This window comes from Sinohyriopsis cumingii, chromosome 19 (genome assembly GCF_028554795.1).
Source record: "Sinohyriopsis cumingii isolate HCF-2022 chromosome 19, ASM2855479v2, whole genome shotgun sequence".
NCBI lineage: Eukaryota > Metazoa > Mollusca > Bivalvia > Unionida > Unionidae > Sinohyriopsis > Sinohyriopsis cumingii.
The window spans coordinates 38,076,634-38,103,272 of record NC_142979.1 but is presented as its reverse complement, the minus strand read 5'-3'; the positions used below and the strand labels follow the sequence as shown (position 1 = coordinate 38,103,272).

Sequence of the window (26,639 nt, the reverse complement as noted above, 5' to 3'; positions counted from 1 at the left end):
TTTACTTCATAAATAATGTTACCCTTTAGAATATTTTTCTGTCATCAGTATGAGTGATAAATGTTGACTTGATGTTAATTATTGTAGTTCATCATTATAGGCTGTTTATATTATCTTCTAATAGAGTAGGTTTATTTTAAGTAAATGGAAAGAGGAAGAAACAAAATTGCATGAAATAATAGTGTGGAAATACCACACCAATCATATTGTAAACTAGCTGTTGATCACTGCTTCTAAATTATTTTATTTCTTGATTTAAAATATCTAACGGCATTTCTATTTTGTGGTTTATAAAATTCTGATTTTAATTCAAAAATACACATTTTTGACAGTTGAATTCCATGGATAGATTCCCCTCATAGATCAGTGCTCTTGCATCATAACTCCTCTTTCAATGTTTTGTGCAGAGATGAAGCATTTGATTAATCTTGAAGAACATTGGTGTTACTGTGATATTTATGGCTTATCCACATTTCATTGGATTAATGTTTTTGTTGCAGAATTACTGTATATTAATGTTTTTGTCATGGATGTACTTACGTCCTAAGTAATCTGTGTTTGACATTTTCCAATTAAATTACTGTTTCTGCTGTTTGTTTAATATGGTCATTTTGATTTAATGCATACAATGGTCTTTTGTACTTTGTCTTTCTCCTTAGTCAAACTGTCCTATATCCCCACCTCTGTGTGGGAGCTTATGCTAATCTTCACATCTATCATTCGTCCATTGCGAAACTCAACCATAATCTTGTCAGTGCAGCTAGCCCGGCCAGGGGCGGATTAAGGCTCACTGGTGCCCTAAGCACTGACAAGTCTTGGTGCCCCCCTCCTTTCCACGCTGACCGACAGAGGTCAGAGTGCACTGCGCCAGCAGTACAACTGGGAAGATAACTAGGGTGCACCATGATCAAGAAACAGAATATTATGATCAATTTGCACTAGTTTTATCAATTTTTTTTTACAAATCTTCATTCGTTCATTTTCTCAACTTTGTGGTGCCCCCTTTGGCCCTGGTGCCCTAAGCACGTACTTAGTCTGCTTAATAGTTAATATGCCCCTGAGCCCGGCATTTGTTGATTGATTGGAATGAAACTTGGAAAGTATATTATAGTCATCACCTGAATATGCTCATGTCTATACATCACTTTGCTCGGACAGTTTTGTTAATTTGTTGTTGTTGTTATAGAGTTTAACGCCATTTTTCAGCACACGATAGGCTATACATGGCGGCCAGTATTAATGGTGGAGGAAGAACTCGGGGAAAAGCCCGGAAAGAACCACCGACCGACGAGAAGCTACTGGCAAGCTTTCTCACATACCCACATTGTCCGAATCCGAGTCTCGAACCCACACAGACAGAGGTGAGATGGCAGTGATCCGTAACGGAGAGCGCTTTAGACCACTCGGCCACTCGGGGCCCCATAATTTTGTTTTGTTATTGCCGTTTATTGAAAATAGACTTGCATTTTTTTTTATTGCCATCGATATCGGATAATATTATAATGAGTAATTGCAGATCAAGAAATCAGTTTGCTCCTGCTCTAGGATCAACATGTTAGTCCATTTTTCCCCCCACAGCACCCCTAACCTTGAATGGAAATGAGTCGGCAACTGGCGTAGCTAGGATATTTGGGCCCTTATTCAAAGCTTCTATTAGATTATATCAGTGTTATCTTGCCCCGAGATCAAGACAGGATGACAAACTTTGAAGTTTTGTATATTCATATAAGTTTCCAGAACATACAGTCACATTGACCACTTATTATCCGTTGGGTTCTCCTTCATTCTCATTAAGAGGTAAACAATATGTTTACTAAAATTTAAGTTCAAGGCCTGATCTTGATCATGAATTATGAAAGACACCCCCAACCCCCCAAACAGACCATTATTCAAGGTAAGATACGAGAAGATATAATGTCAGTTTTAAACGATGCATTTCTTGAACATTACACGTTTAACAGTAATCCTACCAAATACCATGTTTTTAAAAAAAAAATGATTTATTGCAAGAAATAACGACTAGAATTTGATTTGGGTACGAGATTTCGGTACGTGTACAAGTTACACTCTTTAGTCAAAACCTGTAAAATATCGGCTAAAAATAGAACATGGGCTTCCCCATTTCAATGCTGAGCAAACGAAAGTAATTAAAAGAAGCAGATAGATGTAAAGAAATATATCGGAATATGAGTATTCAATTTCGTAAGTACTTCACTCGGTCTTCTTCGTATTTTTCAGAATTGTTTTAGACTCGTGTTTTGCAGTTCGTGCATTTGTTGAACGCCTTCACCCCCACCCCGTTCATTACCGGTCTGCAATATTCGGCGCCGACATTTTCCAGTTCTGGTATTAGCAAAATGCTTTATAACACACACACACACACACACACACACACACACACAGCCTGATGAAAGTAAAAACTCCATTTGATGTTTTCAGAATAAATTTTAAGAAGCGGTCGCCCTACATGAATGATTACAAGAGGATCTTATAAAGTCTTTTTGCCGACTGTTTAACATGAATTAAACAAAACTTAGAACATAACAAATCTCAAAAGCATAAATCACATTCATCCTACAATGTAAGACGTCCAACCTTCTATCTGTGTTGTTGGGGTCGACGCAAACAACATAAATAAATATCTGTGTGGACGTCTTACAATGTGTGGTTGTGCAGAACAAAATTCGCATGTACACTGCATAAACAATAACCCCGAATTTTTTAATTTTTTTAAAAATAAAAAAAATCTCTAAATAATTAATTAGCTAGTACAACTTCTTCATGGGCTACTAAAACGTTCGTAGGTCGTATGTGTAGCAATGATGCAGCCGGGTGTTATTCATACCAGTGCTTTTTCAGTATAACTATCATATGCCAAACTGAAGAAATTATAAAAAAAAAATCATCATTTCGTCTTTGAAAACAGTTTTATTTGTGCCACTGCAAGGTATAGATCACACTTGTAACCATCACAACTAATTGTTTAGTGTGTTGGACAAGTGCAGAAATGTGTGTGACAGTAAAACTTTTGGAATAAAATGGCTGTTACTATGTTTATTTATGACATATTTGGGACATACGGTACATGATTGGAATGAAAATGTTCTCTTTTGTCACTGTTCACTAAAAAATTATTATGAGAGTAATATAAATTCTAATCTGTGCTGTTTTTAAGACATTATGGGATCATACTTGAACGTATAAGATCAGGTGAGTGCAGCTCAAGATGCATGGTGATTGTGATGAGTGTACAGTATATGGTTAGGGTGGGGCACTCCCAGTATTTAATTTAAACTATTATAGAAGTCCCACCCAGACTCGCTTTTGCTGGAACTTTAATTTAGTGAAAGATATATGTAAAGCTCTGAGCCCCCAGTCAGCAATGTCAATGGTTAGATGGTTAAATATACAAAAAAAGGTTGAAATTCAATGAATAACAATTTAATGACAATATAGTAATCAAACAACTCAAATTTCCAATTAGACTCCTTTCACTTGACACTTTAATAAGCCTATTGCATCACATGAGTAGCAGTGTGAGATTGATTTCCACCTGTCCTTGTTTTTCTACTCATCGGTTGGATCCTTTCTCTCTCTTATTTTTCCCAATTCCTTCTACTCTTCCTCCCTGACTTTTATGCAGATTCCTTCTCCTCCTCCTCAGCTTTCTCTTGACTCATTCTCCTCTTCATCCACTTTCTCTCCCATGACTACATTTCTGTCGACTTCGACTGCCTCGGTTACAGTCTCAATTCTGTCTCCAACTCTTGAATTTTTATTTGGGACCCAGTGAAACCGGAAGTTCTCTGTCCCCTAAATAGCTTCCTGTGAAAACACAAGGACAGTACAATCTTTTCCTTAGCCCTCTCATCTCACACCACACACAGCCTATCATCAGATAATGGCCATTAAATTCCTTTGGTCATGCATTTGTTCACATCGAGATACTCATACGTTCTTGAATGGCAAAACAAATGTCATAATACTGCACGGTATCAATCACTTCTTAATACATACATCAGTAAATTCCTTCACATCAGTATATATTCCTAATCCTGTTATACTAAACAATATCAGAATAATCAGACACATTTCATTATATTACAACTCATACAAAGTGTACAAATATTCAAATATCCATGTTCTGATATATGCATACATCCATAGTAACTAATCTTATATACTTCAACCATGTTCCAAATTCACAATTCAAGCATGTGTAAAATTCTAACTTAATGCATTAATAAATGCACTGGTTTACTACAAAGTAACCTAATAGTGAATTATAAAATTAATTCTGACCAGAAGCTAACAATCTACGTAATTCCGCCTCGCATCTAATAATTCTCTACGTAATGCTCAAGCCCATTTCTCAAATACACATGTAAATGAAACACTACAATGGTGATTCTACATACTAAACAATCCTAGTAATTAAGTATACATACTACAAATAATTACAATTTTGATGGCATAATATTCTGCAGAAATTGAGCCAATAACTTACTGACCTTTTCGAAGCTTTGTCTTTCCTTGGAATCTACCTCTTAGTTTTGCCACCAAATTATGAGTGGCTACATTTCTCAGAGTAAACTCTATTGATCTGCAATCCTTCCAGATGAAACTAAATTTTTTCTTATGAGTTCGGAAAGTATCATTTGGGTCTGAATTCTAATCACACCCTCTATCTCAATTTCGATTGGATATCGCTGTGAACTGATCCAGTCAAACTTCGCGGACAATGACACTCTCGCTGTCTGTCAATGTGAGGATAGATAAGAACACGCTCCATTCACCCCACGGCTTCCCTTTTGATCCTGGAACTAACTTTTTACATATAGGTGTGATAACAGCAAGCCTTTGGTAAGTCATGCGATCTATCGCCTTTGCCGATTCAAGTTTCTGGTCTTTGGCTGGTCAAGTAACCTTGTATAAGAGTTCAGCCTAACCCTGTGGCAATCTTTAGACATCAAACACATGGCCATGGTTATATTCCCAAGACAGGTAGATTATAGATTATACATGACTTTATAGTTGGGCTTAGCAAGCGGGACACTGGTCACTTCAAACAGCTCATTTTATCTAAGGTGAGTGAGTGGGTTGAATTTTACAGTACACCAGCATGAAATTTGCTGAATGGCACCAAACAGGATTGTAAATATTGGTTTCAGTCACATCTCATTTTAAATCAAAAGCAGAACAATCCAGTATCACATATTTTTAAAATTTAAGAATAAACCCTGAGAGAACATTTTCACAAACTGGCAGTGATTATATACATTTCTTCCTTTTATACCACAATCAACATTTTTCACAGATCTTTAACAGACTAATAACTTCGAAATTTCTTCTCATTCACCAGCTGTTGTAACATTACTTATCGTCTTTTGTCATATTCACATTGGTATTCATATGTTAATTTCCAGACTATTCTTTCACATTTTCATGTGAACAGCAATGTATCTTATTCCAAAATAAATGGGGTTTTAAAAAAATCATGGTAGATTTATGTTTTTACCTGGACAAATTGTTTAGATTTTGCAGGAATTCTTAGGAGAATGTTTCAGATTAAAGCTAAAGTTCTCTTCATTCAGGTGGATGCACTTTCATTTTACAGACCTAAATTAGACTCGAAGCATCCTTGCAAGTTCAACATTTGCTGTGATTTAGGTAATTGGTTATGGTAAATGACAGCAACATAATTATCTTGCTCAATTAATTAATTGGCAAAAAAAGACAAATGTTGAACTGGTCCATTACTGTTGCATGCATTGTACATGTTTTTTTTTCCTTCTTATTCAGACCAGGTTGGCTGCTGTATTGTTTCCTTAGGCAATGGACTTTACTTTCCTTGCCCTACAAAAATGAACTCAAGCCATAATGTAATTAACACCTTAAAATGGGCCTAACCTAGCCAAACCAGAAAATGCTGCTATGCATCACCAATGTACATGAATTGTTGAATATCTTTGCAAGCGTTGTATTTACAAAATTTGCCTTTCTAAATAGTAATCAGTCTTTTCAGTTCATTATACCTGCAGATGTGTCAGCTTTATCTGGCAGGGAATCCCACACCTAAGCTGATGTAGATGTGTATAGCTTCATGAGGCTTGGAATCCCACAGCTAAGCTGATCCCGATGTGTTGAGCTTATCTGGCATGGAATCCCATTGCTAAACTGATGCAGATGTGTCTAGCATGGAATCAGACAGCTAAGCTCATGCATGGCTTAAACTGTTCATACTGTATCTTATATTCCAGACTCTGGCTATATGAAGCATATACTTGAAGACTGGTGGTATCTGTGCCAAATCTGTAATTTGAGCTGGCATTGAACTATAAACTATTGTGTATATTGCAATAGCTTGTGTCTAATTCTGTGTAAGGGCAAGATTTGTGCTCTTCTGACTCTATATACAGCTGCAGAAAAATTGGCTAAAATAAATTAAGGATAAATAGAATGTTCAGAGGATTGAAGTTAAATTACTGTTTTCATTGGCAGTTGACAAACAAAGAGAACAAAGACATGAACAGCAGCAAGGTACATTTTTAAGCTGTGTGTAATTTAAGGCAAAACTGAAGTTGGCACAAAATTGCTGATTTCTGTTTCATGTAAAATGCAACAAACCAGCATACTATAATGCTTATTGACGTGGTGACCACCACTTGTTATTAAGCAAATCGGTATGCAGTATCGCCAATCATAGTAACCAAACCTGCATTCTATAATGCGTATCATAGTCACCAGACCAGGATGCTGTAATGCTTATCATGGTCACCAGACCAGCATGCTGTAATGCTTCACCAGACCAGCATGCTATAATGCTTATCAATCACCTGATCAGCATGCTATAATGCTTATCATATTCACCAGACCAGCATGTTATAATGCTTATCAGTCACCAGACCAGCATGCTATAATGCTTATCATAGTCACCAGACCAGCATGCTATAATGCTTATCATAGTCACCAGACCAGCATGTTATAATGCTTATCAGTCACCAGACCAGAATGTTTTAATGCTTATCAGTCACCAGTCCAGCATGCTATAATGCTTATGAGTCACCAGACCAGCATGTTGTAATGCTTATCACAGTCACCAGACCAGCATGCTCTAATACTTATCATAGTCACCAGATCAGCATGCTATAATGATTATTATAGTCACCAGACCAGCATGCTGTAATGCTTATCATAGTCACCAGACCAGCATGCTATAATGCTTATCATAGTCACCAGAACTGCATTCTATAATGCTTATCATAGTCACCAGAACTGCATTCTGTAATGCTTATCATAGTCACCAGACCAGCATGCTATAATGCTTATGAGTCACCAGACCAGCATACTATAATGCTTATCATAGTCACCAGACCAGCATGCTATGATTCTTAAAATAATTTCCTATGCTCTGTCCTTGCATTACTTTATTTTTCATGGTGTGAGGGAGCTAAAAGATATTCAGGCACCAAAAGGATGGATCGTACATGTGCAGGAGAAGGGTTGGGTTGATGAGGAGGTGTCGCTGCAATGGATTAAAGAGATATATCTGAAGTATACAGGAAAGGAATGATATCTTTTAGTGATAGATTCATTCCGGGTGCATATTACAGATGCTGTAAAACAGGCTTTGAGAAGGGGTAATGGTGCCTGCAGTTATTCCGGGAGGATGCACCTCCAAGCTACAGCCACTAGACGTCAGTGTAAATAAACCGGTCAAGTCTGGCATGAGGAAAAGCTGGACAGATTTTATTTGTAAAGCAGCAGAGGGCCTTTCCAAGGAAAATGACAAGACGTCTCATATTAAGAGCGCAGTTAAACAAACAGTTGTGGACTGGATTGTGAAATCAGTCGAATCGCTTCGGGACAAGCCAGATCTGATTCGAAAATCATTTAAAGTTTGTGGTATTAACAGTAACTTGAATGGATGTGAGGACAATATCATAAGAGATACTGAATGTGATGGCAGCGACAGTGAAGAGAACGAATTTGATGGATTTGAGCCTGAGGTGGTTGAGTGAGCAATTAAGAATGTGGACAGATTGAAGGATTTAAATTAAATATATTAGTGGCATTCAAATTTGTTCAGCAGTACTTGGATTATGTCAGATATCACTGCTGTGTAAATAAAAGATGTTCAGTTTTGGAATTAGTATGTATATCAATCACTCTGTACCATCACTATCTACTGGTATCTCTCTCTCTTTCTTTTTCTCTCTCTCTCAGAATATATTTTTATGTAATTACAGTGAATAGTTTACACTGTGCTCATTAATATTTATTTTGCCAAAATAGGTTGTGTAATGAGCACAAATGGCAAATAAACCTTGGCATTTAATATTTAAAAAAAAACAGAAAATGTTGAACTCATTCTCATATACACAAATGATTCATTCTTACCTGAGCTCTTGTTCTTTGCAAATTTGCATCTGATTCTAGAAAGAAAAGTGTAAACAAACAACACTCACAGCATTTAATTTTTTAGTTTCCTTTTAATAAAATTTACGTTTGAGTTCATTTTCCGACATGTAATTTTCAAATGATTTAAAACGTGTCCCACAACTTACAACTCGAGAAAAACTATGTGTCCCAGAACATAGTGCACAAAAAAATTACTTTTTAAAATAAATTTATGGTGTCCAAACAAATACAGTGTCCCAACATATATGGTAAATATGGTACACATAAATGATAATGGATCACTCAAAGTCATTGTGTATAAAAAAAACAACCCACACTGACTAGTGCCTTAACATTTGTTTCTAATCATCTTGTGGAACACAAGAGGTCTGTTGGGGCACATCCACTTGTTATGTGGCCTTTGGTTTTGTCATCATTATCTGGGAGAATATCAACCACAGTGTTATTGCCCAGATTGAGTAAATAAAAACATAAAATATGAAATTAATGGATGGAATAACAGATCTGAGTAGAGATATAGAATAGAGCATCAGGAGTCCCATTGTGTAAAATATAACAATTAATCATTTACATGAAAAAAATGGAATTAAAAAATGACATTTTAATATTTTTTCTTATGGAAATAAAATTTCCTAATTTACATGAAATGCAATTAGCCATCATGCTATAACGATATAAAACAAATTTCATTATAGAATCCAATGAACAATCAAACTCATATTGCAAAGCATGCTGCATAACCTCGTTGCATCCTGTCCTCTCAAAAACAACACTGGTGACAGGTCAGTCACCTTATTCCTTTTCATCTTCCCTCTATCTCTCCAGCCTCTTCCAGCTCAATCATAACCTGGTTGTCTGTTCTCCTTTCCACTGCATGGTGTACATATATAGCGATTTGTCCCCTTGAAAATAAATATATAAATAAAAAACCTAAGCTTTTTTCCTGGGATCGAACAATAATCCCTACCAATGTTTCCCTTTACCCTCATTTGTGCTTCAGGGATCCCCAAAATTTTAATTTGACCCCCAGTTTTGATAGCAAAGTTTGTGTTTTACTCAGTCTGACCCCAAATTTTGACACCAAGGAGATTTTTGACTCTCAGTCTTTCACCCCTAGGGGATACACTGCCCTACTCTTGTTAAATCAGATATGGTCTTATTGTAATTCAACAGAACTAATGCTAATATGGGCCAGTTTGAAACCGACACTGATTCACAGCCCTATTATCATGAAATTGATGTCTTCCCCTAACAGATAGCCACATTTATATATGGATTATGACATAACCTTAACACAGTAAACCATACTATGCCCCTTTGGGCAATAAACCACTAACTGGACTATTCCTTTTGGCTATAAATCACTAACTAGATCATTGTTAGTCACATCAGCTTAATTCTTGACTGAAAAGAATTCACAGCTTGAATATATGAATGAATTAATGGACTTTGTTTACTTACTTGCAACTCACTGGCATTTCCCATCATAATAAAATTAAAGTCTTAGCCTTTATGATTCATATCATTTAAGACAGATAAATTCATGTATTCACACAATTTTTATCAAAATTAATACATAAAATCCTGAGAATACATGATTCCTATTAGATCTAAATGAGGAAATCAGAACAAATTCGTATAAAAAAATAATACATGACATTCTTAGAATACATGAGTCATATAACATTCAAGACAAAATGCATGCAAACCATTAACTTCTGAACTTGTGGAAAATTATTGTATGAATTAAAAATGAATAAATTCAATAAATACTTAAAACATATATCAATGAACATATAGGCAATTGAGACAAACCCTGTGCTTCCAAGACAAGCTTTCTTCTTTATGAAGCTGAATCTTTCTTTCCATATCATTCAACTTCCAGACACCCATTCCTTTGACAATTTATGCGAAATACTTTATATTTTCCAGAGTGAAATTCCTAGCATCGTACAGAAACATAGACTGACTAATGTCACATGGGACATTACTTAAAACATTGAATTTCATCTGGAAAACGCGCACCTCACACTTAGCTTAGCCAATCAGGATTAACATTACCTGCCAGAATTTAACACACTTATTGAAGGTAGAATAATTCTCTCTATTCTGCCTTTATTAATAACTATTTCTGGAAAAAATAATTTTATGACACTTATTTCAAATGGCACAAATTTTCTCTAGCTTGTATCTACTTTGTTATTTCCAGATACTTAAACCCCAAGTCAACATTGCCTCTCTATCAATCCCAATGGGCCCTAATTAAAAATCAATCATGTCCCCAAACAAGGAAATTTAAACCATCACGGGCTAGTGGTTTATCACAGGCCTTGCCCATGCATCAAAGTTAATTGTTACGTGTCATGCTGACTACAACAAAATGTGCTGCAAGAACATCTACAACTATTACAAGGTCAGTAGTGAGATCTTTATTGCACCAAGACCAAGCTAACTCACTAGACACAGATGAGAGATCAAACTGAATATGCAGAGCATATGAAAGCTGACTACAAGTAATTGGCTATCCAGAGTTGATATTTTCAATATTCAAGAGAAGAAAAAAACACCAAATAAAACCAGTAGTGGTCCAAATAAAGCCAACATCAGTATGCCACACATGGTTCATCAGAAGTCTAAGCTAGAGTATTCAGAAAATATGGGATTAATATATATCACAAACCATGCAATTCTCTGAGAGAACAACTTTATGGTAAAGACAAAACAGACTATTTAAACAAATGTGGTGTAGTGTTGAGAATGACTACTGCCACAGTATATTGGTGAATAGGCAGTGTTAGAAACAAGGATTAAGCAAAATATGAGTAGAGAGTCAGCTGTAATATATGAACATTGTAGCAATATGGGACATTCCATCATTCCCAATCAGACCAATGTCATCATGTCTAAGGAAAACACATGAAAAGGAAGATGAGAGAGGCAGTTCAAATATGACAGCAGAGGCCAACATTAAACAGGGATGAGGGGTTTGAATTACCACCCATATACACCTGTCTCTTCATATCATGTAAACATTATAAGTCATGTGATCACAGTAGCTGCTGATGAAGGCAATGTGATATTACCAAAAGCTTTGAACTCTAAGATATCTAAGATATTTTTGCTCTGAGTAAGGGAAAATTCTAATAATTAGTTCACAAATACATCTAATATAAAAACTGTTAGATCTCACTATTCAGTCTTGAGTAGTTTTGAAAGCATGAAATAGATCACTGAGTGTAAAATTCAGTACTTCTTACTGACTGATACATTAACTAAAATGCAAGAATTGTTAAATATTTTGCTGATTGAAGCAAATTAATTGTCAGTACAAAACATTAGAGATTGTCCACTAACCATAGACAGATGGCTTCAGAATCTACCATATTGTCAAGTTGGATCTAATTGATTATAATTGGATGAACATACAATAGCTGATATTTGATCAGAAAATTAATCTAATCAAGTCATAATTGATTCCCTCTCCCTGTACTGTAAATGTCAAAGATATTCTCAACACAGTCTAAATTTTATTTCAATATATACACATCATTATGACATCAATGACCTTCTTGTTGCACATGGTTAATATTGATTTAACATCGATGCAATAATACCACCCAATATAGTGTAAATGGTGGTCTTACAGATGTGTAGCACTCAGTTATACAGTAAATGTTTTATGGACATTGTGCACACAGTTGGAAATTATGCTGAGTAATTAAAGGGTAATTCAAGAGTAATTAAGACTGATGTTCCATTCCAAATCAATGTGCATCATAAAAACACATAGGTTGGAATTTCTTTGCATCAGAAATGGATAAAATTCAAATTCCAGCATCAATACCTGAGAGTATGTATCTACTAAGAATCCTGTACAGGTATATGCTCTATGTTCCATCTAAAAATTGCAACATTTTTGTATTTAATTTGAAAATTGGTAGAAAATTTAGGAAACACTATAGATTTACATGTCCTTTCAATGAGTCATTTATATCATTCACTAGGCAGTTAGCAACTTAAAAAACAACCCAAACATACAGTTTATTATAACAATTATTTACCTAACGATGATTTGATATATGAAGATATATTCAAGTCACATGTACATTTAACAATAGATACACATTTTCTTTTTCAGGTTGATGTGGCAACAGATTTTATAGAGTTTAACAACCATGGAAACCAAGGAAACAGAGCAATTTTTTTGCTGTGTATTTAACTTGCCAAAGAAATGCTATCCAAGATTCGATAAATTCCAGAAGCAGTTGCTTAGAATCAGCACAAGGTTTCAAGTGACACTAGAGAAGTTTAATAAACTGACCAAAACTGAAGGTTTATGTCATTTGTATCAACATATTAGCTGTAAAACATTAGGCAGTTATTGACTAAACTTTTCCTTTCATAATTTGATTTCATTAGTAAGTTTTTGAAGACAATTGGCATTACACTTATGTTCTCAAGAAAACATTTATTAGGAACTTTTTTCTGACCAATAATTTATCAGGTCAATCTAAGAAATTGTATCCTGCTAGAGGTTAATTGAAACAGCTTGTTGGCTATGAGGGAAGAATTGGCAACCCACTGGTTATAAATTAAATGTCCTCAGTTGTCCCACTCCTTGAAAATTACTGTTCTTATTTTAGGTAAACATATGAGTAAAATAATCTAATATTATAACTACTAATTGTGAATGATCTGTCAACAAGAGAAACTGCTATTTGCACCTTAACCATTCTTGAAAGGAAAATGTTTTGCCATTCAGGATTCAAATATGGCTGCCATGAGTAATTTTTTTATTATTTATAGTAATGATTGCAATAAATAATGAAGAAAATTAATCTGACATATTTTCAAATAACCATCAACAGCATTTAGCCAAATTTAGCAGTGTGCATGTTGACATCAATGTCTTTCAAGTTTTTACAAATGTACTTTATTTAAATGTGGCTGTTTTTTCAAAACCAAAAACCATAAGATAAATTTTCCTCAAAAACCCCACAGCAGAAATGAACCGAAATGTGAAAGAACATCTTAAAATTAGACCATAGTTGTAAAATTGATTTGATTTCTGTAAAATATAAATTCAATAAACATTTAAATAAGCTTTCAAAAATTGAGTTGTCAGAATCAAATAAACTTTAGCCCAGGAACAGTGAAAACATTTAATTCTATACAAATTATATCAGTTTACCATCAGTTATTGTTGCATTCCTATAAATATGATTTCTTTTCTTGAAAAACTAAACGAAATTTAAAAGCAAATATTTAACCAAATAGCAGTGTTTATAAAAGGCAAATGTAAATACAAATCCTTGATGTTTGGGTACTTTACTCAGTAGAAATACAGATATTGTTCTTTAAACACGACATCTGCAATTTAATTCTCTAGAGGGAAAAAACTCCATCATCCTTGCAATCAACCTGCCTAGAGTTGGGTTTTCTTTATGTTGCTTGTTTGGATTTCATTGATAGTTTTGAAAAACAGAGCATTCTGGTTGAAATTAAAATTTGTAGTTTTGGTTGGGTTTAATCACACTTTTAACACATTATTGGCCATGCCATACCTAGAAAGTAGGATCTAAGTGCTTTTCCCAAGGTCACACTAATCCAACTGATGTAGGCTGGCCTGTGATGGTAGGATTACAAGATTAAAACTCTACCAAGTAAGCTACTGCAGTTTTGCCTAAAAAAATAAGTGTTAAAGTAATATACATTATGTTAGTTAATGTTTAAAATGTTATTGATGAGTGAGAACCAAAACTGAACATGCCTGATAGGAATCATTAGAACAAGAGACTTTACTAAATCAAAATTAATAATGCAAGCAGTATCAAGGATGGTATTGCAACATTAACATCAGAAATCAACAGGTGCTTTTTTATGCTTTGTCTCAAACTGAATGCCTTCCCACTTGCTTCTACTGAATTAAAGTATATAGTTGTTATGGTGTATTTTTTCAAATGTATTCATGCACATTAAACTTTATTTCTTGCTAAGATAAATGTGTTAGATATGTGTGATGTGATGAATTTATCTCCCTTGATGATGTGGATGCATGCATAGCATATATATATATATATGAGTGTGTGTGTGTGTGTGTTATTTTCTAATTGTATATTACCAATCTCTTCTCAGGTAGGATGACTATTAATGCATATTACACTTTGGGGATATATATGTGACATAAGATTGGGTTACTGTTACTTTTCTCTTATTCAGTGCTGTTTCCTTTTATATAGGGATCATTTGTTATTTTTTCCTACAGGGACAGAAACTCTTCTGCAGATAAAACAAGCTGTTAAGAATTTGGCAGATGCACCAACTGTAAAGGTTGCCATTTTTGGAAATTTTCATGATGAACTGTCATCTTGTAACTTGGTTACTGCCAGAGACAGCAGACATCTTCCCAATGAATGTTTTCCTTCAAAGCTTAGAAGAAGTGAATGGATCAACAAGTATATGAAATGTGATGACGCTGAAGGAAAGCCATTGACTCATGTCTACATAATATATGTGGACAAGAATGACAATTTGCAGGCAAGTGTTTTTTATCTCATGATATACCATCACATAGACATTATAAATTTCATGCTGAAGGTTCAATATTATGAGTTTATAATTATTATTTATGTAGAATCTTTGTATCATTCTATTTTTACAATTACCGTCAAGGAAAATTCATGATATTGTAGACAAGATGGGCTTCAGGGTGTGCCCTCCCATGTGTCCTACAAGGCTACTAATGGAGGCAGTAGTCACAACAGCACATTGGTTAGCATGCAGGAATTGCAATGGAGGATGCAGGTTCAAATCCTACAGTCATAAATGTGTGGGTCAGTTGTCATGGTGCATCCTTGTACAAGTCACTTAACACCAATTGCCCAGGTATGAGATAACTTTACCCCAATCTGCCCTGGTACCATATAACTTTATACCAATTGCCCTGCCATGAGATAACTTGATTATGCTGCAAAAGAAACCTAACCAAGAAAACATAATTGCTGTGATAAGTAGATATTAAAAACTCTCTGCTATACCCTTATACAAACATTTGATCCATTTGAGACAAACTGCATCTTCTTTAGTATAATTAGTTTGGAAACAAAGAAAATTCAGACAAATATCTGATTTCACTTTTTTCATGGAGTACCAATTTTGGTGGACTTAATCATTGCTCTAGATCACATATTTGTAGACCTAACAAATCATGGTTCTTCTATGGAAACACAATGAAACATTATCCTACTGTGGAATACTTGGACTTACTCCCCCATACACAACTTTTTGTATTTGACAGAAATGTCATCATTCACAAAACTTTAAATAGGGGTACCCAGGGAGCAATACAAACTTGTTTCTTGGATCCATATCAATTCCAAAGAGGCATTTTCCAGTCAGTATTAAACAGAAAGAGGAAGTTAATATTAATCTTAAACAGGCTTAATGTGAAAATAGAGTACAATATGCGTTTGCAAATTTTAATTGGAAAAGTTACATTATCCTCCAAAGATGCACATTTGACACATACAGAGGAAACATTTAACACTGAACAAAGAGATTTGAAAATAGATTTGCTATAACATAACAGAGCCACAAAATGCTCAGCAATTAATATTCCTCACTGTTAAACATTTTTGACCTTTTTCTAAATAATTTCCCATTTTAGCTCAACTAGCAAGAACAATCTGTGTTTATGCTAGGGTCCTTTATTCATTGCCCCACTGTCATCCAGTATGGCCATCATGACTAAAAATAGAAAGCCTGTAAACAAATTCTTCTCAAAAACTGCTCAAGAGAATTTAATCAGATGTGATGAAATCATCCAAGCTTGAAGCTTAGATTTTTATAAATGATGCAATCCAGAAAACAAATATATATACCTTTAAGTGGCTTCTTTTCATGCACTGCACTTATAGAATTTGACCAAATTTGATAAAAAGCATTATGATGTAGAGGGGTATCAGAGTTATGCAAATGATACCAATCCATCATCAACTATAGTGACTGCTGCTAATAATTGAAAACCTTCAGTAGCCTTCTTCTCAAAAACTGATCATCAATGGAATTTGATCAAATTTCATAGAAAGCATCCAGGCCTGCAATAATGTGTGTATGTGTGTGTGACTTCCATTACTTAAGATAGAAAAGCATTAAAAAATTTCAGATGCTGGACAGCAGAATTTATTCAACATTTAGAGGGTTCTATAAAAGGTGCAAATCTACCAGGAAATATCGATGCCAATACAAAGATTATAAAAATGTCAAACAAGTTCTCAGAAACTGTTCTGCAGAATTTGACCAGAATTGACAGTAGTAGGACAAAATAATACTATATATTTGTAATCCAGTAATAAAACAACAGTGGAGGAGGGCATTACTATTGTTATGTTTTTATTTTTTTCTCTTTAAGTTTTGATATGTCAGCATCACAGTTTATATGCTGAAGTTACCAGTTCAGCTGTAAAAGATGGGCATGGTCAGTACTGATTTTGTTTTTGTTCCATATACGGTAAACTGTTACAGGGTTAGGGCTGTGATAAAATTGTGCAGGTTGGATTACCAGAATCAAATATACCTTTTGGCCCCAGGACAGTGATGCCTGGAAAATTGTACACAGATAATGCTGATTTGCCATCATACATGGCCATTAGTGTTAGCAATGGTAAATCCTTTAAATGATTTCTTCTCAGAAACACTCATCAGAATCTAACCAAATTTCACCGTTATGGCCTTGAGGGCTTTTAAGTTTGTATCAGTGGTGCCAATCTATGATGAAGTATGACTACTGTTACTTAAAATAGAAAAACTAACTTCTTTTAACAAATGCTTTAGTGAATTTGGCCAGATTTGACGAATATGTCCAACCTTTCATATTTCTGCAATTTTGCTGCTATTCCACCATTAAATATGGCCACCTTTATTAAAAGTAGATGAACATTTAGGCAGCTGTATCTAAATTAAACTGCTAAAAAATGTGACAAATTTTGAGATAATGGGCCATGGTGTAGGGTCCTGACCATATGGAACAAATGATGCTGAATGGCCATAATTATAGATGAGAGTATGAAATACAGAGAACCTTGAAACAGTTTTTTCATACCATATGCAATCAGCTGTACTGGAAGAAATCTCAACAGACAGCATCATATTTAGCAAGATTTCTTAGTTAACCTTTCTTGCATTTGGTCATTAGACAAATGGCATACAGGCCAGTGATATCATGCTTATTAGACCTCTTTTTCTTATTATAACCAGTCTGGCAATTATAATTTCAGATGCAAGTTAGTTTTCATTTTTAAAGTTAATTCAGAACATAGTGCAGTTTAAATGGCATGCCCACCCATGTTGCCTAGACATGTGTCATATGTCAGGAATCAGAATCCCTTATGTGATGGAGACTTTTCTGAAAACCTTTTTATTCAATGTACAGTATAGTCTAGGATTTAAAGAACCATTTTATTATAGTCTTCTTCCCTGTCCCGTGTTCTTGTTGTCAAAATAACAAATCTGAGACAGTACCTAGTCACATCATCAGCATAATGGTAATTTCATCAGAAGTGAGTCTGTCCAGTCCTGATAAATGAAGTGGTATTAATGATAGTGGAAAGAAACTTAAATGCACGCACCAAATCCTTATTGGGAATGTGTAGAAACTACAGTAGGAGAGTATGTGATGTGTATAAGAGCATGCAGCAGTTATGTTACACTTTCATACTGAAAACACCCAAATCAGATATTATGTTGGGACTACATCTAAGACAGCAAAAGTTAACAATCTAACACAGGTGAATAAAATGTTGCAAGATCTCAGATTTTATCTTTGGTCTCAGAAACAAAATGTCAGATGTCAGAGCTTTCAGATTTTGATCCTGAGTATTGGTTCTTGCTCATAAAGTTTCAAGCATACATGAGTAGGACTAGAAACCTGATGTCCTAGAATTATGCAGCCTTACAAATTTAGATCTCTGCTTAATGACTAATATTTTTTCTTAACATAGGAATTGTCCCAGAAAATCCAGCAAGATATAGAGTCACTTGGCTTTTCATCCTTCAATGACTTTCTGTTACTGGTTGGGTTGGATCCTTCACTTCAAAGAGAGGATTCTTCCATTAAGAACTTTGAGAAGGCCATGAGAGATGCTTTCCATGACACTGTTGAAGAAGACTGTCAAGGAGAAAGAGTCAGTTTCAAGTCATCTACAGTACAAGATTTGATATCATCCAAAGGAGAGCTGCCTAAAATGATCCAGTGCCATCTAGAATGGAAGGTGATTCAGCCTTTGCTGGATATGAGAGAACTAATTGAATCAAATACCCACAAATACAAGAAGAATTTTGAGGAAAGCTTTCAGGGTCCAGTAGCTATTGAGGAATCCCTAAAAGATAGATTCTCTCAGACTTTCTTAAAGAAGTCTTTCTCAAGCATTCAGGAATATATTTTGGATGTGCTTCTTGGTAAATTATTCTTTCAGGAAGGAAAACTAGACCACAGCAATATGGCAGAAACACTACTGGAAAATTTTGCACGAGCTCTGCAATGCCTTATGGTTGATGTCCTGGCAAAAATCTATGGAATCAAAGAATATCATATTCTTGAAATATTAGAAGGGATGATATTTAAAGAATGCAGTAACACCATAGGCAATTGCATAAAGGAAATATTGCTTCCTAAACTTTCTGAAGGCTTTCAAAATTATGAATGCAGAGATTTGCAAAATGAACCAGATAGAAAAACATTTTGTGGCCTTTTTTCTGCAACTCACTGCAAGTCGTTTTTATATAAACTGAAGAAAATTGCAGACACTGGAATGATGATGAAAATTGCATACCGAGTTCATGAAGAGTTAGAAAAGAGAGTGATGCCAACTGATAGAAATCTGGCCATACAGCACAAGCTTAAGTATGAGATAGAGAGCATCCTGAAGCAGACAGTTGCCTCAAACTACATAACTTACCAGCTGTCTTCAAGCGATAGTCTTATTGCAGGACTGAAGGATGATCTGATAAGGTGACTAATATTAGCTTTTGCACTTCAGGAATTTTTCACAACATATCAAATAAGTCCATTTATTATTCCCATGTTCATTTTCTTTTTGAAAGATTCAGGGATATTAATTGCCACACTTGTCAACAGAGCATACAAAATATTGTGCTGGCACCATCTGTTGATGCATCCATTAGGGCACAAATTCATGAAACTTGGTACATTGGTTGCTCATGTGATGGAATTCGGTGAGAGGTGTACAGTTTTTAGTACCAGGTGGGTGGGAGGTATGGAGTCAGAGATCAGAATACACCCATAGAGAAATGTATATCAAGTCAGTGTACATACGTAAATATTAATTATGTACCGAAATAATGCTTCGTGCTAGCCTACTTAGAAGGCATCTCATGAGCATTCGAAAGATCTTTCTAATTAGAGCATGGAACAGGAGACAAGTTAGATTGTTTTGAGAGATTTATCCTGATTAGATGAGCTTTTTTGCAGTACAAAAATATCTGTCACCTTTTCAGCAAATTTGTGAAACTTCAGTTTCTACATGTAAGAATCCAATCAGCACAATATTTGTTCAAGGTTCCATGTTTTGGAGGCACATATAATGTTTTTACTGATTTAGTAAGGCACTGTAATGATTTGCCAATAAGTTTAAAAGATGAAATTATTTATGAATTATGTTTGATATGTATTTACATTTGATCCATTTAAATAAATCCCGATTACATTTTTGTTTGGAACAATTACATTGGAAACAGTTACATTGTTATGTTTCTTTATCAGGATTGAGGGCTTTGTAGGAGTGGCCATGGTTTGTGGAGAGCTTCAGGTCCATTGCACAACATATTCCTCTGAAAAGAAGAAGAAAGAAGTTCTGAAACAGATCGATAATGTTATTGCAAAACACAAATATGGGCAAAGCTACAAGATTGGCATCATCACAAAGAAACCTGAACTATTCTATTCCATTGGTTCGACCTTGCATTGCCCCGTGCTCAATAAACGCGGTACCCTTGGCGGGTTTGTGACTGATACAGATGGGCACTTGTATTGTCTTACATGTGCTCATGTTGTTCCAGATGATGCTGATGTCTATGTTGAGATCGGTGGACAACAAATTGGACCAATAATTATAGGAAGATCTGTAAACATGCAGGTTCCAGCAAAGTTGTCATGTCCGACAGTGGATTGTGCTGATATCATGGCTGTAAAGGTTAATGAGGACCAAAGACCCAGTTGCAATCCTTATTTCAAAACATCAGATGGAGAATCTGGGTCAAATGTTATGATTCAACCTTTTGATTACTCATTGAGAGAATGCCATGAAGTTTACAAATGGGGAGCAAAATCAAATCTTACACATGGACTTTTGCATACAGGAGACTATAGCAGAGAACTTTTTGATACTTTAAGTTTGAATGATAAGAAGTACCTATATGTTTTTGTTGAGCCTCCACCAGTTGATGATGACAGTTATGGGACCTTTGCATTACCAGGTGACAGCGGGGCCATCATTTGCTCAGAAACAGAAGACAATACTATAGAAACTGTTGCTATGATCCAAGGTGGAGATATGAATATTAGGACTGGTTCATTAATTGTGAATTACTCTCTTGGATTTTATCTGTGGTGTGGTCTTGATAAGTTGCTCACGAGGTTAGGTTTAGAATTAACTCCAGTGGAGTTCCACCAGCTGAATGAACGGATGCAAAATGATGAAGTTATATATACACGAATCCCGTAACAGTTATATCAGATTGTTTTGATGACAAAATATAATGATTTCCAGCAGATAAATACAAATTTTTTTTTAGTGTCTATATAGTTCCAAATAAAAATTATCCTTTGACTCCCATAAGAGTTACTTAAAGTTCTTTTAGTGAAAAAATATAATGATTTCCAGGAGACAAATACAAATTTCAGTTTTGGTGTGTATATAGTTCCAAACAAAACTTCTCTTTTTCACTCATGTGATGTGACTGGTTTGGATTCATGTGTTGTTCTTTTTTGCACTTATGGACAATCAGCACCAGAAGAGATTGAGTGAGTTAGCATTATTGTTTTGTGAATTTTTCTTATTCATCTATTATCTTGAAGTAAGATGTTTTTTCACCTGGCATGTTAGTGAAGTTTTATTTTTGTATATACTGTTTTGTATCTTGTGAAATTTATTTTGAAATCATGAAATGCTATTTAACTTTACCCCGTGAATTTGTGTCTTCCTTTGTCAGCAGGAAATGTTTCTTATGTTAAATATAATCAGGTTATACCCATGTTGTAATAATCAGGTAAATAAGAAACTTCATTTTTATGTAATTTTGTATATAAAGTACACTATATTGTATGCTAGACTAGAAAAATATCAATCTGCATTACACAAAGAATTTGTTTTCAGACACAAATTTAGGGCAAGTGACTTTAAAAACAATGATATTCCCAACTCCAGTACCACTAGCCCTGATGCACATTCTCTGTGTCCAAAATGTGTCTATTTTTGTACTGTTATTTTCACACAATGTTGAAATTCCTGTGTTTTAAATATGAACAAAATAAACAAAATTCATATACAATAGACCTGTGTGTTTATTTACCTATCAAAATATTTCACCTAAAGCAGTGTTTTCCTCCAGGTTATGATATCAACCATTGTTCAATTGCCCCAGTGCTCAAATAATTTCTCAGACCAAGCTCAGGGCAAGTATCTTCAGCAAAATCATAATCACTTGCCCTACCATAATATTCACTTACCTTAGAAGGCCATATTTGTTTAATATTATTTTGATAACACCTGCCCTGTCCAGAAAAATTAATTGTTTGTCAATGATATTTGTGATATTGGTTACTGATCAGTGGTGAAGCAAGTGGTGTAGATTGTCTCTACTTTGTTATTTCCTGCTAATTAAATCCCAAGTGAACATTATCTATCCCTCTCTATCTATCCAAATGGGTCCTAATCAAAAATCAATCATGTCCCCAAACAAACAAGTTTAAACCATTGCTGTCTAGTGGTTTATCGCAGGCCTAGCCCATACATCAAAGTTAATTGTTATGTGGCATGCTGACTGTGACAGAATGTGCTGCAAGAACATCTACAAATATTACAAGCTCAGAAGTGAGATCTTTATTGCACCAAGACTAAAGCTAACTCCCATGACACAGATGAGAGATCAAACTGAAGATGCAGAGCATGTGAAAGCTGCACTATATGTAATTGGCTATCCAGATTTGATATTTTCAAAATTCAAGAGAACAAAAAAAAACACCAAATAAAACCAGTAGTGGCCTAAATAAAACCAAATCAGTATGCCATACATGGTACATCAGAAGTCTAAGCTAGAGTATTCAGACAATACGGGATAATTTATATCAGAAACCATGCAATTCTCTGAGAGAACAACTTTTTGGTAAGGACAAAACATTATTTGAAAAAAATGTGGTGTGGTGTTGAGAATGACTGCTGGTACAGTATATTGGTGAATCTGCAGTGTTAGAAACAAGGATTAAGCAAAACATAAGTAGAGAATCAGCTGTAATATATGAACATTGTAGCAATATGGGACATTCCATCATTCCCAATCAGACCAATGTCATCATGTCTAAGGACAACACGTGGAAAAGGAAGGTGAAAGAGGCAGTTCAAATATGACAGCAGAGCCCAACATTAAACAGGGATGAGCAGTTTGAATTACTACCCATATACACCTGTCTCTTCATATCATGTGAACATTATAAGTCATGTGATCACAGTAGCTGCTGATGAAGGCAATGTGATATTACCAAAAGCTTTGAACTCTAAGATATCTAAGATATTTTTGCTCTGAGTAAGGGAAAATTCTAATAATTAGTTCACAATTACATCTAATATAGCAAAATTATTAGATCACATTATTCAATCTTGAGTAGTTTTGAAAGCATGAAACAGATCGCTGAGTGTAAAATTCAGTACTTCTTACTGACTGATACATTAATTAAAATGCTAGAATTGTTAAATATTTTGCTGATTGAAGCAAATTAATTGTCAGTACAAAACATTAGAGATTGTCCACTAACCATAGACAGCTGGCTTCGGAATCTACCATATTGCTGAGTTGTATCTAATTGATTATAATTGGATGAACATACAACAGCTGATATTTGATCAGAAAATTAATCTGTACTGTAAATGTCAAAGATATTCTCAACACAGGCTAACTTTTATTTCAATATGTACACATCATTATGACATCAATAACCTTTTTATTGGACCTGGTTAATATTGATTTAACATCGATGCAATAATACCACCCAATATAGTGTAAATGGTGGTCTTACAGATGTGTAGCACTCGGTTATACAGTAAATGTTTTATGGACATTGTGCACACAGTTGGAAATTATGCTGAGTAATTAAAGGGTAATTCAAGAGTAATTAAGACTGATGTTCCATTCCAAATCAATGTGCATCATAAAAACACATAGGTTGGAATTTCTTTGCATCAGAAATGGATAAAATTCAAATTCCAGCATCAATACCTGAGAGTATGTATCTACTAAGAATCCTGTACAGGTATATGCTCTATGTTCCATCTAAAAATTGCAACATTTTTGTATTTAATTTGAAAATTGGTAGAAAATTTAGGAAACACTATAGATTTACATGTCCTTTCATTGAGTCATTTATATCATTCACTAGGCAGTTAGCAACTTAAAAAACAACCCAAACATACAGTTTATTATAACAATTATTTACCTAACGATGATTTGCTATATGAAGATATATTCAAGTCACATGTACATTTAACAATAGATACACATTATCTTTTTCAGGTTGATGTGGCAACAGATTTTATAGACTTTAACAACCATGGAAACCAAGGAAACAGAGCAATTTTTTTGCTGTGTATTTAACTTGCCAAAGAAATGCTATCCAAGATTCGATAAATTCCAGAAGCAGTTGCTTAGAATCAGCACAAGGTTTCAAGTGACACTAGAGAAGTTTAATAAACTGACCAAAACTGAAGGTTTATGTCATTTGTATCAACATATTAGCTGTAAAACATTAGGCAGTTATTGACTAAACTTTTCCTTTCATAATTTGATTTCATTAGTAAGTTTTTGAAGACAATTGGCATTACACTTATGTTCTCAAGAAAACATTTATTAGGAACTTTTTTCTGACCAATAATTTATCAGGTCAATCTAAGAAATTGTATCCTGCTAGAGGTTAATTGAAACAGCTTGTTGGCTATGAGGGAAGAATTGGCAACCCACTGGTTATAAATTAAATGTCCTCAGTTGTCCCACTCCTTGAAAATTACTGTTCTTATTTTAGGTAAACATATGAGTAAAATAATCTAATATTATAACTACTAATTGTGAATGATCTGTCAACAAGAGAAACTGCTATTTGCACCTTAACCATTCTTGAAAGGAAAATGTTTTGCCATTCAGGATTCAAATATGGCTGCCATGAGTAATTTTTTTATTATTTATAGTAATGATTGCAATAAATAATGAAGAAAATTAATCTGACATATTTTCAAATAACCATCAACAGCATTTAGCCAAATTTAGCAGTGTGCATGTTGACATCAATGTCTTTCAAGTTTTTACAAATGTACTTTATTTAAATGTGGCTGTTTTTTCAAAACCAAAAACCATAAGATAAATTTTCCTCAAAAACCCCACAGCAGAAATGAACCGAAATGTGAAAGAACATCTTAAAATTAGACCATAGTTGTAAAATTGATTTGATTTCTGTAAAATATAAATTCAATAAACATTTAAATAAGCTTTCAAAAATTGAGTTGTCAGAATCAAATAAACTTTAGCCCAGGAACAGTGAAAACATTTAATTCTATACAAATTATATCAGTTTACCATCAGTTATTGTTGCATTCCTATAAATATGATTTCTTTTCTTGAAAAACTAAACGAAATTTAAAAGCAAATATTTAACCAAATAGCAGTGTTTATAAAAGGCAAATGTAAATACAAATCCTTGATGTTTGGGTACTTTATTCAGTAGAAATACAGATATTGTTCTTTAAACACGACATCTGCAATTTAATTCTCTAGAGGGAAAAAACTCCATCATCCTTGCAATCAACCTGCCTAGAGTTGGGTTTTCTTTATGTTGCTTGTTTGGATTTCATTGATAGTTTTGAAAAACAGAGCATTCTGGTTGAAATTAAAATTTGTAGTTTTGGTTGGGTTTAATCACACTTTTAACACATTATTGGCCATGCCATACCTAGAAAGTAGGATCTAAGTGCTTTTCCCAAGGTCACACTAATCCAACTGATGTAGGCTGGCCTGTGATGGTAAGATTACAAGATTAAAACTCTACCAAGTAAGCTACTGCAGTTTTGCCTAATAAAATAAGTGTTAAAGTAATATACATTATGTTAGTTAATGTTTAAAATGTTATTGATGAGTGAGAACCAAAACTGAACATGCCTGATAGGAATCATTAAAACAAGAGACTTTACTAAATCAAAATTAATAATGCAAGCAGTATCAAGGATGGTATTGCAACATTAACATCAGAAATCAACAGGTGCTTTTTGATGCTTTGTCTCAAACTGAATGCCTTCCCACTTGCTTCTACTGAATTAAAGTATATTGTTGTTATGGTGTATTTTTTCAAATGTATTTATGCACATTAAACTTTATTTCTTGCTAAGATAAATGTGTTAGATATGTGTGATGTGATGAATTTATCTCCCTTGATGATGTGGATGCATGCATAGCATATATATATATATATGAGTGTGTGTGTGTGTGTTATTTTCTAATTGTATATTACCAATCTCTTCTCAGGTAGGATGACTATTAATGCATATTACACTTTTGGGATATATATGTGACATAAGATTGGGTTACTGTTACTTTTCTCTTATTCAGTGCTGTTTCCTTTTATATAGGGATCATTTGTTATTTTTTCCTACAGGGACAGAAACTCTTCTGCAGATAAAACAAGCTGTTAAGAATTTGGCAGATGCACCAACTGTAAAGGTTGCCATTTTTGGAAATTTTCATGATGAACTGTCATCTTGTAACTTGGTTACTGCCAGAGACAGCAGACATCTTCCCAATGAATGTTTTCCTTCAAAGCTTAGAAGAAGTGAATGGATCAACAAGTATATGAAATGTGATGATGCTGAAGGAAAGCCATTGACTCATGTCTACATAATATGTGTGGACAAGAATGACAATTTGCAGGCAAGTGTTTTTTATCTCAT

The 26,639-nt window shown here is 34.4% G+C and overlaps 1 protein-coding gene across 1 annotated transcript; it reads left to right on the top strand.

The window, feature by feature from the left end:
• The first annotated feature begins 2,093 nt into the window (after positions 1-2,093).
• Positions 2,094-26,639, top strand: LOC149775515 (uncharacterized). Its single transcript, XM_089942942.1, has 6 exons — positions 2,094-2,202; positions 12,560-12,753; positions 14,687-14,958; positions 18,420-19,429; positions 20,201-24,416; positions 26,348-26,639. The coding sequence occupies exons 2-5, from the start codon at positions 12,597-12,599 to the stop codon at positions 21,159-21,161; spliced, it is 2,400 nt and encodes a 799-aa protein (XP_089799068.1). The 5' UTR covers positions 2,094-2,202; positions 12,560-12,596; the 3' UTR covers positions 21,162-24,416; positions 26,348-26,639.

Excerpts from the sequence above, each read along its gene's own strand:
- LOC149775515 (XM_089942942.1), top strand. The coding sequence starts at position 12,597 with ATGGAAACCAAGGAAACAGAGCAATTTTTTTGCTGTGTATTTAACTTG. Across the intron at positions 14,959-18,419 it reads ACAAGAATGACAATTTGCAG|GAATTGTCCCAGAAAATCCA; the intron begins GCAAGTGTTTTT and ends TTCTTAACATAG. Across the intron at positions 19,430-20,200 it reads CTGAAGGATGATCTGATAAG|GATTGAGGGCTTTGTAGGAG; the intron begins GTGACTAATATT and ends TTTCTTTATCAG.